At 44.3% G+C, this 18,326-nt stretch overlaps 1 protein-coding gene across 1 annotated transcript; it reads left to right on the forward strand.

The window, feature by feature from the left end:
- The first annotated feature begins 712 nt into the window (after nucleotides 1–712).
- On the forward strand, nucleotides 713–1,543 carry LOC136494705 (uncharacterized). The gene has a single exon (XM_066490876.1). It carries the CDS (start codon nucleotides 827–829, stop codon nucleotides 1,298–1,300), a length of 474 nt encoding a protein of 157 aa, XP_066346973.1. The 5' UTR covers nucleotides 713–826; the 3' UTR covers nucleotides 1,301–1,543.
- Nucleotides 1,544–18,326: the final 16,783 nt, after the last annotated feature.

Here is an 18,326-nt window from a genome sequence, read left to right on the forward strand (position 1 = left end):
TTAACGTTAGCTCTAAACTTTAGTTTATCTCACATTAAAACTTTAGACTTTAAAAGTGAGCTAATATGCTCATAGACTTTTTAGAGCTAAAGTCTAGCGGAGGGGTCGATCGGTAGCGTTGAGTCCCTACAAATTGACCTATCTATAATAATATAGGATGATATACTTGAGACGTGACACGTGAGGAGTATACTGGAAGATCGGAGGCTGATTCTCATGTCTCAAGTGATAAGAGCTGGGTCCGCGTCGAGTTCTCACTCATCTCAAGTGTCACCACCAAAACCGTTAGCCGATGGGGGCAGATTCTTTCCAATATAAGGGGCGGTCGCAATGATAAAAGCGGTTCGCGTTGTTAACAATAATAACAAGCATGCTCATCGGAATGTCCAAAGTAAAAAAAACTGCTGGTTGGCACCAAAACAGAGCCCTCGTATCGTCTGTTTACCATGCTGCTAGTAGTTGCTACTCGGTAGCACACGGTCTCGGACGGGTTTATATTTGTCCGTTTGTTCGGCTGATAAGGTATCGTTGACTGATTTATTATGAAAGAAAAATATTATTTTAAAAAAAAGAAATTAAATCAGCCCTTCTGGAAAATCCGACAACAACATCGGGCGCACGTGGGTTGAGACCCGGGGACCCAAAAATATCACGGGGCGACGAGCAACTGCTGGAGGATAAACATCACCCGAGCCCAACCGGGAAAGCAAAGGGAGCACCGAGCACCATCAAATTTAAATTTCAAAGCGACCAATCACCAAACCGAACCGCTCTCCCGTCTCCGTTCTCTCCAGCTCTAGCAGGAGAAAGAGATCAAGCAAGAGAGATGAGCGTGGTGGTCCTGGACGGATCGACGGTGCGCGGGTTCGTGGCGGACGAGCCCGCCTTCGCGCGCAGCGTGGACGCGCGCTTCGCGGCGCTGGACGCCAACGGCGACGGCGTGCTGTCCCGCGCCGAGCTCCGCCGCGCGCTCGAGTCGTTCCGCCTCCTCGACGGCGCCGGCTTCGAGTCCGCGGACCCGGCGCCGCTCCCCGCCGACGTCGCCGCGCTCTACGACGCCGTCTTCGAGCAGTTCGACGCCGACGGCAGCGGCGCCGTCGACCGCGCCGAGTTCCGCGACGAGATGCGCCGCATCATGCTCGCCGTCGCCGACGGGCTCGGGTCCCAGCCGATCCAGGTCGCCGTCGACGACGAGGGCGGCAGCTTCCTGCTCGAGGCGGCCGAGCACGAGGCCGCCGAGATCGCCGCCAGGGTCGAAGCCGACCGCAGCAAGGTCGCGGCCGCGGCCGGGCCCAAGTGACGACGTGTCCACGTGCCGACGGGGGGGTGGTGGCCTTGTGCTCTGCGCTCGCTGTATAGTTTGCTCTACGTGGCAGTCGATGTGCCGCTGCACGTGTACGGTGTACGTAACCACAGGAAGCAGCTGGCCGGTGGCGCGGGTTCTGAGAGAAATCACTGATACTACTTGTGAGCGGAATAAAATGTACTCCTACTATTTGTATTTGAGTATCTGATCACTGACGAATAAATATATACTAATATAGTGTCTGTGCTAACATCACAGCTTAATTTCAATGATGCACATAAAAACAATCAAACGACAAAATAATATCGTTATTATTAATTTATATAATCTTTTGAAACAATACAAAGTTAAATACCAAAATAAATGATTCACATGTATACATACCAATATCTATTATTTATATTGTCCAAACTTTCACATGTATAAAGCCATCTTATAGGGGAATTTCATCTCAGATTGGAATTTTTCCCCAAAATTTCAAAACTCTAACATCAATGGGGATTAGAAAACTCATGGCCCTGTCGCCGTCATTACCACCGTAGTTGCCTTGTGTCAGGCATACAAACTAAAACAACTAAATTATGAGCTTACAAAACTTAAATTTTTTCAAAGACAAAAAAACCATGCCTTGCTACGTGAAAAATATTTCACAAACCGATAACCTCAAACTTTTTAGCCAACTTTTTCATTCCAATTCTTTCCTTTTTCAACAATTACATTGTAACTTCACTAAAACTTTGTAGCCAATTACATTGCCAAGCCCCTGACGATCTGGGATGCCGTATCTTCCTCACTCCTCACTCGAAACGCCTCTAGCGTCGACAACTCTGACCGGCCACGCCGTGTGCCGCCCTATCCGGGCCACGCCACCTCAACACCGACAAACAAACACAAACCCATACACCCATTCAGCAAAGAATTAGATTTAATAAATTTGTCCCTTCAGATAGCAGGAAAAATCTCATCACCAGCCACACATCTAGATGCATTATGGGCATATCAATAACACCTAGAGATCCTATATGTGTGGTTGTTTAACATATACGGAGTATGTAATTGTATCACAGGTAGAGATATGAGTACAGATACTGAATAAAATGACTCTAGGTTGCAAAAGAACATGTTAAACTCAAGTAGTTGGCACAATAATGACATAAATGGTGGCAAAACTGATGTTTGGATAGATAAAGGACCATAGAGTGCGAGCAGTATATACTAACTTTAATGCTCAAAGAATACAAGCAACTGACTATCAAGAAACAAATGCAAGCATGCTGAAATTATGTAGCACACTGAAGCACAAAAAATAGATGTAAGATTTATCTATTTATCAAAATATCTAGCATGGAAAGAAATGTTATCCATCTAGAAAAAACATGTCAAGATAATAACCCCAACGACGGATCAAATACAGGATATTAGTGAGGGTATACATGACAAAACAATCAGAAGAAGAAATATATTGTAGGAAGTACAATAGATTTACTAAAAGAACGACTTACAAGAAACAAGAATGCTTATTCAAAAAGAAAATAAAAAAATAAAAAACAACTAACCTGGATCTCTTTTGGGAACGTCGCACTAAACAGCATTGTCCGCCTGACACCTAGAAGTGATATGTCCACTTGCTCAACAATTCTTCTAACTGTGGATCGAAACACATATCAAGCATTCTATATGCCTCATCACAGGAAAAGGTAGAGTGTGAAAGGACCTAGGATGCCGCCTAGAGGGGGGTGAATAGGCGTTTCTAAAAATTTACACATTTAAATGCGGAAACAATTAGAAAGGGGAGTTTCCAAAATGGAAACTCCAAATTAAGAGTACTACCACCCCTCACAAGTTAGCCACAAAGTAAACAAGGTATAAAGAATATATCTAGAAGGTACAACCCTGCAACACCAAGTTAGAACAGAGAATAAATATTTTTAGTGCAGGCAGGAAATACCGGACGTGTCCGGTATGAATACCGGACGTGTCCGGTATACACGATTTCTGCAGATCAGCCCCGAACTTGCTCCTTTCGATTTCTATCTTCAAACCAAACTGCAGGCACCTAATGGAGATGACAATATACACAGAAAACCTGCAGCATAGCTAGAGCAACACAAATATCAAATAAAATGCGAATTTAGACACGATATTTGTTTTACCGAAGTTCGGACTCGTTCGAGTCCTACTCTCCGTTGAGGGGGCTGCAGGCGACCCAGTGAAGGTCAGCCCTAGAGGGTACCACGAAGGTCACTCTAGCCGGAGTCTTTTCCAACTCCTTTTCCTTCTTCCACTAAATGATTCTGAGGCGGCGGAATCGACCGTTACAAACTTTCCGAGGCACACCACAATCTCTCGGGTGCTCTCCGGCGACGCCTAGCCGTCTAGGACCGAAGAGTCCAAGAGTAACAAATGCAAATCACGAGATTAATAATATGCACAAGTGCTCAAGTGGTGGCTTGCTCTCTTTTTCAAATTCTTTCTCAACCCACAAATTGATTTTGCAATTTGGATCACACACTCACTAAGAGAGGGTTTAGGAGAGTTGGCAAAGCTCAAAAACATGTGTCTATCTCAGCAGAATCAGCAGCCTCCAAAGGTGGAGGCTTGGGGGTATTTATAGCCCCCTTGAAAAACTAGCCATTTTATAGCCGTTGCAATACCGGACATGTCTGGTATGCATACCGGACACGTCCGGTATGACTCACACTGCGCCAACGGTAACTAAGTTACAGTGATGTTGTGAGGCATCAGAACTCCCGAAGAACGCCGGGACTTCCGACCGTCGGAACTCCCGACTCAAGTCGGAACCCCCGACCCTCAGTAATTTGAAAAACATGTAACTAAGTTAAGGTTAGTGAGATGTCGGAACTCCCGACGCACGTCGGAACTCCTGACCCTCACGACTTTTGAAAACTAGCCGTTGGCCTCTGGTCATCCATACCGGACACGTCCGGTATTCATACCGGACACGTCCGGTATGACCAGGACAGTGAACCCTCCAAGTCAGTTGAAGTGTGAGACGTCGGAACTCCCGACCCATGCCGGGACTCCCGACCGTCGGAACTCCCAATGAACCAACCCGAGAACAATAGTTTTACAGCTGCTGGACAAATACCGGACACGTCCGGTATGAATACCGGACACGTCCGATATTGCCAGACCAGCAAGAAATCAGTTAGCACTTTTGTCGCTCAAATACTCAAAACTCACATGGGTTGGCTTGAACACTTATGAAACATTATCTATCAACATGATGCATCCCTCTTAATAGTACGGCATACCTATTAAACTCAAGATAAATGAAAATATGAATTTGTACCACTTGAGTTGTTCTCTTTTGAATTGATGCCGTCTCTTTCAATCTTTATCAAGTAAGGGTGCTACCATGTTGATATCGATCTTTTCACTTGAGCATAGCCATCTTGAGCATGTGACTTGATTCCATTCATCAAGTTTGAATAATCCCAAATGTATCAAGTCACTTCCATCAAATACTTCATTATAGATTTGATCCTTCACATCAATATGACCATCTTGGCTTGATTAGTACCTCAACTAAATGCAAGTACTTTCTTCTTCACCCTAGCTAGGTTCTTCGGCCGCCAAGCCGTCGCTTGCCCTTCACCCTTGCTTAGTACCTCGAAGCCTTTCCTTGCTATCTTCACCATTTCAAGCCATCAAGTCACATCTTGTGTTGAATCATCCATTCATGTATTGTTATCATTTTCATTTCAATCTAGCAAGCTTCAAATATGAGACCAATCCATATGCAATCCCTCATATCTCATTAACTAATAATCACGAGCTTGCTTTCATATAGTACATGGAAATCCCACAATAATTAAGCCTTAGCATGAATTCCATTTGCATTGTTGTCTTGTGCTTGAACTAGATTGTTTATACAACAACACATCATTTTGGCTTTCATTAAGTACCTGTGAGATAACCTTTTACCTGTCAACACTAAGCAAACGGGTTAGTCCTTTAATCATGTTGTTATTCAATCATCCAAAACCCACTAAAGGGCTAGATGCACTTTCAATTTCCCCCTTTTTGGTGATTGATGACAACTTGATTAAAACTTACACAAGGATATAAACATTTAAACTTTTGGGTTCAATGATTTATGAGAGGCTCCCCCTTAATATGTGCTTATGATTAGAATTCCCAAAATGACCTCAATTGTCAATTGCACATACTAAAACATATAGGAGACTCCCCCTAAATCATTGCATCCATGGGGTGCATGTGTGTGTGACAAAGAGAAACCGTGATGCATATGGCAAGATATATCATACAAGAATAAATATAAAGGTATCACACCAAATATTTTCATTCTAGCATGCATAGTCCTTATGAAAATAAATATGACACATGTAATTCACACATAGCACTCATTACAAATTTTCTCAAGTCTAGAAACCACTGATATATAGATAAAGATCATGTCTCAAGAGATACATAGATAAAACATAAGTCTCTTCAGGTACAAAGATAAGCAAATGAAATTATCCTGAAGCTTTAATCAGTCTCTCTCCCCCTTTGTCATCTATCACCACAAAGGTCCAACAATGACATACTAAGGACAAAGAAGCTACAAGCTATCACAGAAAGCTGCGATCACTCATCATCATCATCTCAACCAGCATCCTCATAATCTGAGCATGCAACACCAGCTGGACGAGAACCACCGGCATCAGATGGGTCGTAGCCACCAGAGCCGTAGTAGCTGCCACCACCTGTCAAGTCACTCCACCAATCTGTAGCATAGTCATCGGTAGTGCTGGGACGTGGCTGAGAGTGAGTAGGCACACGAGCCTGAAGTGGTAGAGTGTCAGGGTGCTCAGGTGCCTGCTGCTGCTGTCGCTGTATGAACTCAACATACTCTCTATCATATCTAGCCTGCTGCTGCTCCTCAGTCTCAGGCTCACTAGCTGCCTCATCTGATAGAGGAGACCTAGGAGGATCAAGTTCAAGATTAGAAGCAATTTGCTTCAAAGTCCGAGTGTCCTTCCTCCTAGCCTCCCTCTCCTTCTGCTGCCTGGTTTGGATGTCACGGCACATCCCAAATATGGAGCTGAAAAGCCTGCGGATAGGCAAAGGAGGACTGCCACGGCGTGAAGTAGAACATGAAGGAGCACGTGGTGAAGGTGAAGCTCCTGTTGGTACACCACTCCCAGGTGCATCTTCCTCTGGTGGTGCTGCTGCTGCTCCTGGTCCTGCTGGAGGTAACCCTGTCTTAGGCAGATCTGCAATAATCTTTAGGGCCTTGTGACTCTTATCGTACTCGAATGTGTGCCCAGTCACTTGCTCAATCATATGCATGATATAAGGAGCAAAACCACAACCCTTGAGGGGCCTCTCTCCCACACTCCTGATCTCAGACCAAATAAAGTCAAACACGCTGAAGGGCCGAGCATCAGGTGCCATCCTGTGGAGTAGGTTCCTGGAATAATCTGCAATGTTGCCCTTGTCTCCACCCTTACAGTCAATAGTCTTCCTGAACATCCTGTCCAGGTATCTGTAGGTAGGGTGAAGACCTAGAACCTTCCCCACAGCTCCTCTCTCACCACCTAGAGGATACATGTAGGCGAGTTGCTCAGGAGGTAACACCTGCTCGGTGTGGATTCTATCCCTCTGAAGATCATCCTCTGAGAAGCCAAGATGGGCGACAAAAATATCATAGTCAACACTGTACCACTGGCCCTCAAGCATCCAGTGCATCTGCCGCTCATCCTCCTCAACAAACAGAGTAGCATAGAACTGAGCTACTACCTCTGTGTTCCAGTCATGCTGGAACTCCATGATCTCATAAACCCCAGTGCGCTGGCAAATAGCAATGGCATGATTAACTGAGGCCTTCTGCAACTCTATAACGTACTGCCAGTCAATCCACTGAGACCTGGCAATCACAGGGTTCCTGGTGAGAATCACACTGGAGTAGAAATCTAGGTAAAAGGCTGTCTAGAAGCGGTGATTATACTGAACCTTAGGTAAGCCTCTCAGATCAACCCTTCGCTCATCTCTAGCTTTCCTGGTCATACCTTTTCCTCTGTAGTCAACTCTGTGAACATAGGAGGACACATTGGGCAGACGTGTCTCAAGAAGACCATAATGCATCCCCTAACCAGGCTGGTGCTGAACTGGAGGAACTGACTCCTCCTCCTCAATCTCCTGCTCCTCATCTGAGCTGTCACCATCTGATCCTCTGTCAGTGCTCTTCCTCTTTCTTTCATCTCTAGACTCAACTCTGAACTCATCAGTGTCTGTGTCAGAAGAAGAGCTCCTGGACCCCTCTACATACTGAGTTGCTGCACTAGAGGCAGCTCTAGTAGGCCTCCTGCTGCTCGGCTGGAATCCAGGATGCATATCCTGTCTTGCCTTCTTGTACTTCTCAAGTGCTGGATCATGCCTGTGCTTGGACCTAGGCTCCTGTCGTCCACTCATGGCTGCTGTCCTGTATCCAAAGATTTCCAAAGGATTTTAGATACATGCCCATAGCTTATTCTTGAATTGTAATTAGACATAGATTCTTTTATCCAAGGTTTTACAATCACCTCGACATACCATTGTCACAAGGTTTGCAAAACATAAATACAAAAGAAACTGTGCCTAATAAACAATTCTAGGATAGCATTGAATCAAAGGAAGCAGAGAGCCTGCTCTGCTGGGTCATACCGGACATGTCCGGTATGGGCGACCAGCAATCCTAACCAGGGTTCCTTGATTCAAACCAACACGGATTAATACCAAACTTTGGGCATTGCTTCTTCATCACCAATGCAGCATAATCACCGAAGGAATTTTAAAATTATGCATTGACCATGTAGATCGGACGAGGTCTGTGATTAGGGTACCTTGAGAGGAGAGATGAGAATGCGATGTGAAATCCAAATCCACGGGCCTTCAATCCTTGATCCAAGCCTTCTCCAATGTAATCTCCCTCCCTCTCTTTTCCTTGGTGAAATCCTTGGTCGCCCTAGGTGGGAAGAAGGGCGTCGGCTGGTTGATTTGGAGGAGGCAAGTCTGTTTGGGCCGAAGGGGTATGCTCTGTTTTTATAGTCCCGCTCATACCGGACACGTCCGATAGCATACTGGACACGTCCAGTATACGCGGGCTGGCCCAAATAATTCCAAAATGTGTTCTCACTCTTCCAATCCCTTTCTCTATTGTTGCTCAGTCCAAAAAGGTGTATGATCTTGATCCAAACCGAGTACTATCACTTTTCTTATCGAATGCCATCAATTTATTTTCTCTTTTCCAAATATATGGCATAATCAATAATTTGCTTGCTTGAGAGAGATAAAGTGAGACAAAGTAGATTGTGGACTTAAGAGAGCCATGTCATGTGTGATTAGCAGATCAAACAATCAAGGAGAGCTATAATCATCACATGGCAAGGCTAGGTCACAAAGACCAAGATTCAAATAGTTTTTCAAATTCACACTTCCTACTCATGCTAGTTAGGGGTTTTGAAAAACATCTCTCCTATGTCACACAAATGCACATTCTAACATATAAAGGTCCTTAGATGCACTTACAATGTATGTATATAGACACATACCTTTGCCTTGAGCCCACAAGAATACCACTAAGAAGATACATGGCATGATAATCTTTATGTTGACCTTGATTGCCAAGTAATCATGCTTGATACAAATTCAATTTTTCATCCAAAGGACTACAAAGAGTGCTAGATAAATTTGTTAGTCCACAATGGTGCAAAATAGAAATTTAGCTCCCCCTAAATAAGTGCTTCAAGTATTTTGAATGACTTTCAACAAGCACTTTTATTCTAATAAGAAATTGAGAGCCAATTTTCATTTTGACCAAAAACCAAATAAGATTGCCATAGTTAAAAGTGAGTTTAAGAGATGCTCACAATCCACTTAGATTTGATAAAACACAAGCTTCTGAGTAAGTTAGGGATATATAAAAATGTATGGATCAAATACTCAGTTGCAACACAATTAGTGTTTTGGTCCATGCAATACCGGACATGTCCGGTAGTATACCGGACACGTCCGGAATACACAGAACAGAAACACTAACTTTCTGTCCCTGGCCATACCGGACACGTCCGATAGTAATACCGGACATGTCCGATAGGTGAAAGACAGAACCAATTAAGTTGCTGCTTGTGATTCTTTGTTTCAACTGTAATATTTATTTATTGTATACTTGCATCTCAACAAATAAATTACTCTACTAGAGAGCGAATAAAAGCATCATATGGCAAATATGATAAACATCAAGTAAAACTTATTAACCACTTTCAATATTTCACAAATATGTCTATTTGTGAACTATAGAACACGAAACGAGCAAAGTGGCTATCCTACAAGGTTTAGGTACTTGTTACCAATGGTGAGGATGAAATATATGATATGTTCATTGAATTATCTTCGGGTCAACCATATAAGAGATTATGATGAGAATTGGTTGATAGATTGAGTGAATATTGTCAATTTGCTTGCTCAACCACCTCGAAGTTTTCATCTCACCACCAAGTACCTACATCATTAACCTAAGCACACTTTAGTACCCAACTCTTGTTGGGTCCTTTTGAGTTAGTCAACAAGTGCTTAGGCACCCAAATGGCTTTAGCATTAGTTTGTGGTGAACACATCACCTTACTAGTGCTAACTCCATTTGTGGTCTTTCTAAGCATATTATCATAAACAAATGTGTTCGGCTTAGGAATGTTACTATTTGGGCATTCATAGCTTAGATGCCCCTTTCTTCTACAAGCATAGCATATGCGGCCTTTGTGTGCTCTATGCTTGCTTTGCTTGTATGGACATCTATCAACCTTGTGGCCCATCTCATTGCACCCATAGCATCTTCTAGTTGCAACTTGGGCTTCTTTTCTTGCTTCTTTGTACATTGGGCATTTCTTGGTAAGATGCTCCAATTTCTTGCTCATGAGACAAGCACTTTGTCCATGACTCTTCACTTGCTTGGCCTCCTTGGTAGAAGCCTTTTGATTGGCGGCTTCAACCTTGTCGGCCCAACTCTTGTGTGGACACATAGCCCACTCATGTCCATACAATCCACAACCATAGCACATCCTTTTTCCATGTTTCTTGCTCTTGGTTGTGTTGGCCTTGCTTGATATGTGATTCTTTTGTTGGGCTTTGGAGGAAGCAAGGTTTGAACCCTTCTCAAGCTTCTTCACCATGTTATCACGGTTAACTTGAGAAGGTTGTGCTTTCTCCTTACCCTTCAACCGAATCACATCTTTCTTTAATCTTTGCACTTCTTCTTTGAGCTCTATGTTTTCTATAAGATTTAGCTCAATCGAAGATTGGCTTGCTTGAGGAACACATTCATTAGTACATGAAATATTTAATTGAGATGGTGTACTAGTGAGCGGATATGTGAGAGGTTGAGAGAATTTTACCGATGTAATCACAACCTCATGAGCCACCTCAAGCATGATGCTTGATTCTACTACTTCCTCATGAGAGCACTTTAGATGAACATAATTAGCTTGTAGCTCATTATACTTGCTTGATAGTTCATCTAGCCTTGCCTTGAGCTCAAAGTTTTCCTTCTCTAGTTGTGAAACACTAGAAGAGGAGTTAGTAACTAAAGCATGCTCAATTGACAATTTTTCATACCTCTTATTTATTGCCTTTAGCTCTTGCAATTTGGAGATGAGAAACTTTTCTTGATTTTGAAGCGATTGCTCTTGCTTCTCAATCTCTTCTTCAAGCTCATCATTCTTTTCAACTATCTTCATGATGATGAACTTGTCTTTATGGTTGAGATGATCAAGGTTGTAGTTGTCTTCAACTTCAATATCACTCTTATCTTGATCATCCACTTGAGCCTTCTCCTTTTCTTGATCTTTCTTGTTACTCTTCTTCTTGCTTTTCTTGGCCATGAGACACAAGTGATGAGTATCATGAGATACTGAGATTGACTCATCACTTGGTTGCCACTGTGCTTGAGCATCGTTGCAAATAGCTGCTTGCTGGTCTGCTGCCTCGGCCATACCAGACACGTCTGGCAGGCATACCGGACACGTCCGGTACATGCAGGCAGATAGCAGGTCATGCGCTGCTTGCACTTCTTGCTCCGGCTCAGCATTTTTGAGGTCTTGTGAGGCTTCTTCGCTGTATGAAGACACAATGGACATACTTTTCATTGACTCGATCTCAAGTGCATCATCACATTTGGATTTTCCATATAAATCAAAAAGTCTAGTCCAAATGAGATGAGCACTCTCCGGAGGTGGTTGTCCATTGAATATTGCCTCATCTTGAACCTCTACACTTAATGTACTCAAAATGACATTAATAGCTTGAGCATTGAGTTGCACGCATATCTCTTCCTCTTTTGACAAATTTTTGTAGTTGCTCCAATCAACTATAGGAAGAGGTATGCTTGCATCCACAATATGCTCAACAAGAGGACTAATATCTCTAAAAGCATTGAGTACATTAATTGACCAAGGTAGAAAGTTTGAACCATCATTTTGGAGAAGCACCAGCTCCAACTCGATAGGCGTCGACATCCTTTTCTCACGGCGGTGAAGCTTTAGGTGAGAACCTCGCTCTGATACCAATTGAAAGAACCTAGGATGCCGCCTAGAGGGGGGGTGAATAGGCGTTTCTGAAAATTTACACCTTTAAATGCGGAAACAATTAGAAAGGGGAGTTTCCAAAATGGAAACTCCAAATTAAGAGTACTACCACCCCTCACAAGTTAGCCACAAAGTAAACAAGGTATAAAGAATATATCTAGAAGGTACAACCCTGCAACACCAAGTTAGAACAGAGAATAAATATTTTCAGTGCAGGCAGGAAATACCGGACGTGTCCGGTATACACGATTTCTGCAGATCAGCCCCGAACTTGCTCCTTTCGATTTCTATCTTCAAACCAAACTGCAGGCACCTAATGGAGATGACAATATACACAGAGAACCTGCAGCACAGCTAGAGCAACACAAATATCAAATGAAATGCGAATTTAGACATGATATTTGTTTTACCGAAGTTCGGACTCGTTCGAGTCCTACTCTCCGTTGAGGGGGCTACGGGCGACCCAGCGAAGGTCAGCCCTAGAGGGTACCATGAAGGTCACTCTAGCTAGAGTCTTTTCCAACTCCTTTTCCTCCTTCCACTAAATGATTCTGAGGCGGCGAAATCGACCGTTACAAACTTTCCGAGGCACACCACAATCTCTCGGGTACTCTCTGACGACGCCTAGCCGTCTAGGACCAAAGAGTCCAAGAGTAATAAATGCGAATCACGAGATTGACAATATGCACAAGTGCTCAAGTGGTGGCTTGCTCTCTTTTTCAAATTCTTTCTCAACCCACAAATTGATTTTGTAATTTAGATCGCACACTCACTAAGAGAGGGTTTAGGAGAGTTGGCAAGGCTAAAAAACGCATGTCTATCTTAGTAGAATCAGCAGCCTCCAAAGGTGGAGGCTTGGGGGTATTTATAGCCCCCTTGAAAAACTAGCCGTTTTATAGCCGTTGCAATACCGGACATGTCCGGTATGCATACCGGACACGTCCGGTATGACTCACACTGCACCAACGGTAACTAAGTTACAGTAATGTTGTGAGGCGTCGGAACTCCCGAAGAACGCCGGGACTTTCGATCGTCGGAACTCCCGACTCAAGTCGGAACCCCCGACCCTCAGTAATTTGAAAAACATGTAACTAAGTTAAGGTTAGTGAGATGTCGGAACTCCCGACGCACGTCAGAACTCCTGATCGTCGGAACTCCTAACTCATGTCGGAACTCCCGACCCTCATGACTTTTGAAAACTAGCCGTTGGCCTCTGGTCATCCATACCGGACACGTCCGGTATGACCAGGACAGTGAACCCTCCAAGTCAGTTGAAGTGCGAGACGTCGGAACTCCCGACCCATGCCGGGACTCCCGACCGTCGGAACTCTCGACCTACGTCGGAACTCCCGACGAACCAACCCGAGAACAACAATTTTACAGCTGCTGGACAAATACCGGACACGTCCGGTATGAATACTAGACACATCCGGTATTGCCAGACCAGCAAGAAATCAGTTAGCACTTTTGTCGCTCAAATACTCAAAACTCACATGGGTTGGCTTGAGCACTTATGAAACATTATCTATCAATATGATGCATCCCTCTTAATAGTACGGCATACCTATTAAACTCAAGATAAATGAAAATATGAATTTGTACCACTTGAGTTGTTCTCTTTTGAATTGATGCCGTCCCTTTCAATCTTTATCAAGTAAGGGTGCTACCATGTTGATATTGATCTTTTCACTTGAGCATAGCCATCTTGAGCATGTGACTTGATTCCATTCATCAAGTTTGAATAATCCCAAATGTATCAAGTCACTTCCATCAAATACTTCATTATAGATTTGATCCTTCACATCAATATGACCATCTTGGCTTGATTAGTACCTCAACTAAATGCAAGTACTTTCTTCTTCACCCTAGCTAGGTTCTTCGGCCGCCAAGCCGTCGCTTGCCCTTCACCCTTGCTTAGTACCTCGAAGCCTTTCCTTGCTATCTTCACTATTTCAAGCCATCAAGTCACATCTTGTGTTGAATCATCCATTCATATATTATTATCATTTTCATTTCAATCTAGCAAGCTTCAAATATGAGACCAATCCATATGCAATACCTCATGTCTCATTAACTAATAATCACGAGCTTGCTTTCACACAGTACATGAAAATCCCACAATAATTAAGCCTTAGCATGAATTCCATTTGCATTGTTGTCTTATGCTTAAACTAGATTGTTTATACAACAACACATCATTTTGGCTTTCATTAAGTACCTGTGAGATAACCTTTTACCTGTTCACACTAAGCAAACGGGTTAGTCCTTTAATCACGTTGTCATTCAATCATCCAAAACCCACTAAAGGGCTAGATGCACTTTCAGAGTGCAAAGATATTCTTGTCCTTTCCAACAAAACAATCATTCGGTCAGGCTAGCCGCAAGAATGTCAACACCCCTCTCGAGATCTCTTAACTGTAAATTAGAATATAAATTTAGAATGTGATACAAATTTCAGAAAATAAGTAATGGTCAAAGGTAATGTCCACCCGACACCTAGAAGAGGCATGTCTATTTGCTCAACAATTTTTATAACTTGTGTTTCAAAACCCATATCAAGCATTCTATCTACCTCATCAAGGGCAAGGTAACAAATTGCCTGCAAAGCAATTGCCTCTTTGAATAGGCCATGTTTTAGAGGCCGCTCATGTTTATGACTTTTTTGGTGAAATATGGGTGAACATATGAAAAGTAGTTCTATCAATATTTTGTCTAAATAGCCATGTGCAAAGAATTTTTCCACACAAATCATAATATTAGAAATAATATATTTTTCCACACATCCGTTTTGGAATGGCTGAATCTTTTTTTTCAAAGAACCGAATGGCTGAACCTTTGACCATTACTTATTTTCTTAAATTGTATCATTTTCTAAATTTATATTCCAATTTGCAGTTAAGAGATCTTTGAGAGGGGTGTTAGACATTCTTGTGGCTACCCTGACCGATTGGTTGATTTGATGAAAACGGCATGTAAACATTGCATTGTTGCTTACCAGCTAATGGGTCAGAAATATATACCAAGGAAACAAGTTTCACAAAACTAATTGAGCTATTAAAGGCTACAATAGTCACCAATACAATAAACCATGTCGAATCAGCTGTCGAGCTGTATTCAAAACTTGATAGGCAAAAAGAGACCACCTGATTAGTAATTGGCACTCCTCCACAAAGCGACAACTAACATAGCAACCACCCACCACATGCATGGATCTGCCGGAGCATCCTATAGAGGTGGAGAAACAAGCAACCAAATGAACATCTCCTAATAATTATTATAGATAAATAATTATACAAGACATTTTTATATTTATTCTTAAATAATATCATTGGAAGAACATATGTAATTCATATATTTTATATTTAATGTCAGCTTACTTCTTACCAAGAAGTTACCCCATCCTAGCTTCCCAGTGGCCACACTCGTGCAGTGTCACACCACGGCACTTTGAGCTCCCCCTCGCGAACCCTATGCTCTGGCGTCGGAGTATGTGCATGAACTCCTTGGTGTAATTCCTCATCTAGAAAGCACGCCCATCAATCCACCGTGAAACTATTGATCATGACCGTAGATGCCACTTGATGTTTTCATGCAACTATTACCTGCTTCAAATCTAGAAGAAATGGAGAACATGTCCTTTATTTCCATGATTAGGCAACAACTCTCAGATGGCCATAGCAAGAGATACAGGCATCAGTTCACATTACCTGAAGATTATCAGCTTATTCGCTTGCTCGTATATGATTGTGGATTATAAGCTGGAACAATATTTTTCTCTCACACCAAACCAGCCAGCAGTAAATAATCCACGATCGGTTACGACGAAACAAACATGCTATATTTGTGCAGGGTACAATACAGATTGGCAAAAGTGAGCAGCAGCGGCAGTGCCAAGATCCAACAGGCTGCCCACATTCTCCCTAGCTCCATCTTCTCTCTGAACCTGCTCTCTACGAGAACAACAATGTACAATTAAAATGCATCCAATTCAAGCATTCAAACAATGATTCGAACAGACCGGCCACAGAGTATAAAAATTAAATACCTCTTTCACAACTTACCAAGAGCAGAGCACGTCATCACACTTGCCTGCGCCACCTCTCTGCATCCACTGTGGCATTGAAGCTAATGTTATTTGCTATGGGAAAAAAAACTCGATCTGTTAGGATTGCTCTGCTACTAAATGTGAACGGTGTTTAGATAATGCCCTTTACCTTTTTCTAGAAAAAAATTTCAAAGCCACCGGTGAGTTGTCAATTCGTATTAAAATGAGTTTGTTGCTAACCTAGTCATTTGTATACAGAAATAAACAATATATATATGAAAATATATACCCTTTTTTACGCGCATAAGTTGCTAGAACAGATCCCTACTCCTTAGCTGGACTTGATGCACACTCAGAAAATCGAAATCGCAACAGCATTCTAAAACTCCCGATGAAGAAGAAGAACGCATCGATAAATCATTGGCCTTGGTGGAGCCGGACCTCGATGACGACTTCTTCCTCCCGAAGAGCATGGCCTTGCTCCACTTCGCTGGAGACTTCCCCATTGGAGTCTAATCCGCTGCGCACCGGATCAGAGGGGTTCAGACCGTAGATCAGTCATTGTCGGAGCGCCGTAGCAGCAGCCATCAATCGTCGCCACACCGCTAGAGCCCAGAGCTGGGGTTTCGAGCCCAGGGAGGCACGCGGGGCAGGAGCGGAGTGCGCGACGCGATGGGGCAGGGAGGGGAAGGAGGAGTCGGAGTCGCCGTGTGCGGCGGCTGCCGCTTGCTCCCACGCCCTGGCACCCGCGAGTGACGGAGCCCGCGTCCTCCAGGGCCGCGAAGGCATCACCCCGCCTAGTCCTCGGCCGGAGCGCCACAACAGCGCCATCGATGCCACGCCACCGCCGTCCGGAGCTAAGGTTTCGAGCCTGATGAGGTGCTCGGGGAGAGGGAGGGGAGAGGATGAGTTGGAGTCGCGTGTTGGGGAGAGAAATCGAGCTAGGACTGTCGGTGGCCTGGTGGCCGGCGGTGGCGCCCTGCCCTGGTGTCCGTCCGTGGGGGAGGAGAGGAGTCGCGCGACTCTGGGCAGTGGCGATCTGCGCCGCCGCGCCCAGTGTCATGCCCCTCGTGGTCGTCGTGCCCTCTGCAGTGTGCCGTCTCCCTCGCGGTCGCCGCTTCCTGTGCCGTCGGCCTAGGATTCAAATGATCGTGGACGCGAGCAACCGAAATCAACGCGAGCCTGACCTGCAGGCACATGCGCGTGGGAGGTCCGCGGGAGGACGATGGAGGGCAGGCACACTAAACATGAGCCGTCGGATTTGGATGAGTAATGAGAGAGAATGACTAAGAGATAATCTGGTGTATCCGTTTCGATGATGTTATATTTTCTGGATATATTCATGGGTGTGGATATAGCAAATGTCATGACTGTGGAGCAGACATTTATTATGTGCCTATAGATTTATTCTGACTGATATATTATAGGGGTAGATAAATATAGGCTGCGTGAAGCCAGGTACTACAAGCGTTACTGTGATTTGAAAAGAAAAAAAAAAGCGCTCTCTCTGCGCTTCCCCGCTACCGTCCACTGCCGTGCTATTCCATTCCTATTTGCTCAGAAGTGCTTGTGCATGCCTTGGGCGAATGACTGTTAATCAATCTTCTCCATGCTCAATCAGTGGGACGCCAATAGGTGGTGTTTGTGGAAATGCCAGTCAGGTACTACTGTACTAGGAAATGAAAGTATGTGCAATTTGGATTACCAAACAAATAAAGATAAGCTTAAATTTGATCCGAAATAATTGGCTGCTTACGATGGCCTCGAATGGAACAACATTCTCAATCAAAGTTGACCATATCAAATTAGGGTCTGTATCCTTATCAGTTGTCAGCTTCAGTCACATTTTCTGAAAGTCTTCTTCCTCTCTTCCACCTCACCTCTTCGTCCTCGCCCCCGCCACCGCCCACCGCCCCGCCGTGGCGCGCTAAAGTTTTGCCGGATCTCCACGGCCGAAACCCTAGCGCACCTGCGGCGGTTGCCTTCTTCCCCTCCCTCCTCCTTCTACGGCGAGCACCGGCCATGGAGCTCCCCCGCCCCGACTTGGCCCGGCTGCCTCCACCGCCGTCAGAGCCCCTAACCTACCCTGCCGCCGTCCCTACTGCATGTTTGGCCTTCCTCCCCCACCCCCACTCCAAAACCCTTCTTTTCTAAGCACGCTGGAGTTGGGGAAGAAGAGGTGGGGCGGGCGCGGGTGGGGAAGAAGTAGAGTGCGGCTGATTGACGGAAAATTTGGACGCGGGCGTAGGTGACTAACGGAAATTGAGAATCTCAGGGCACTGCAGTGGAGTAATTCTGATCAAATTATCAATTTGTACAGGCCACCATCAGTAGACCTAAGCGGTCTCTTCTGAAACGAGTCTACTACGTACCAATTAACGTTCTTGCA

This window comes from Miscanthus floridulus, chromosome 1 (genome assembly GCF_019320115.1).
Source record: "Miscanthus floridulus cultivar M001 chromosome 1, ASM1932011v1, whole genome shotgun sequence".
NCBI classification, from domain to species: Eukaryota; Viridiplantae; Streptophyta; class Magnoliopsida; order Poales; family Poaceae; genus Miscanthus; species Miscanthus floridulus.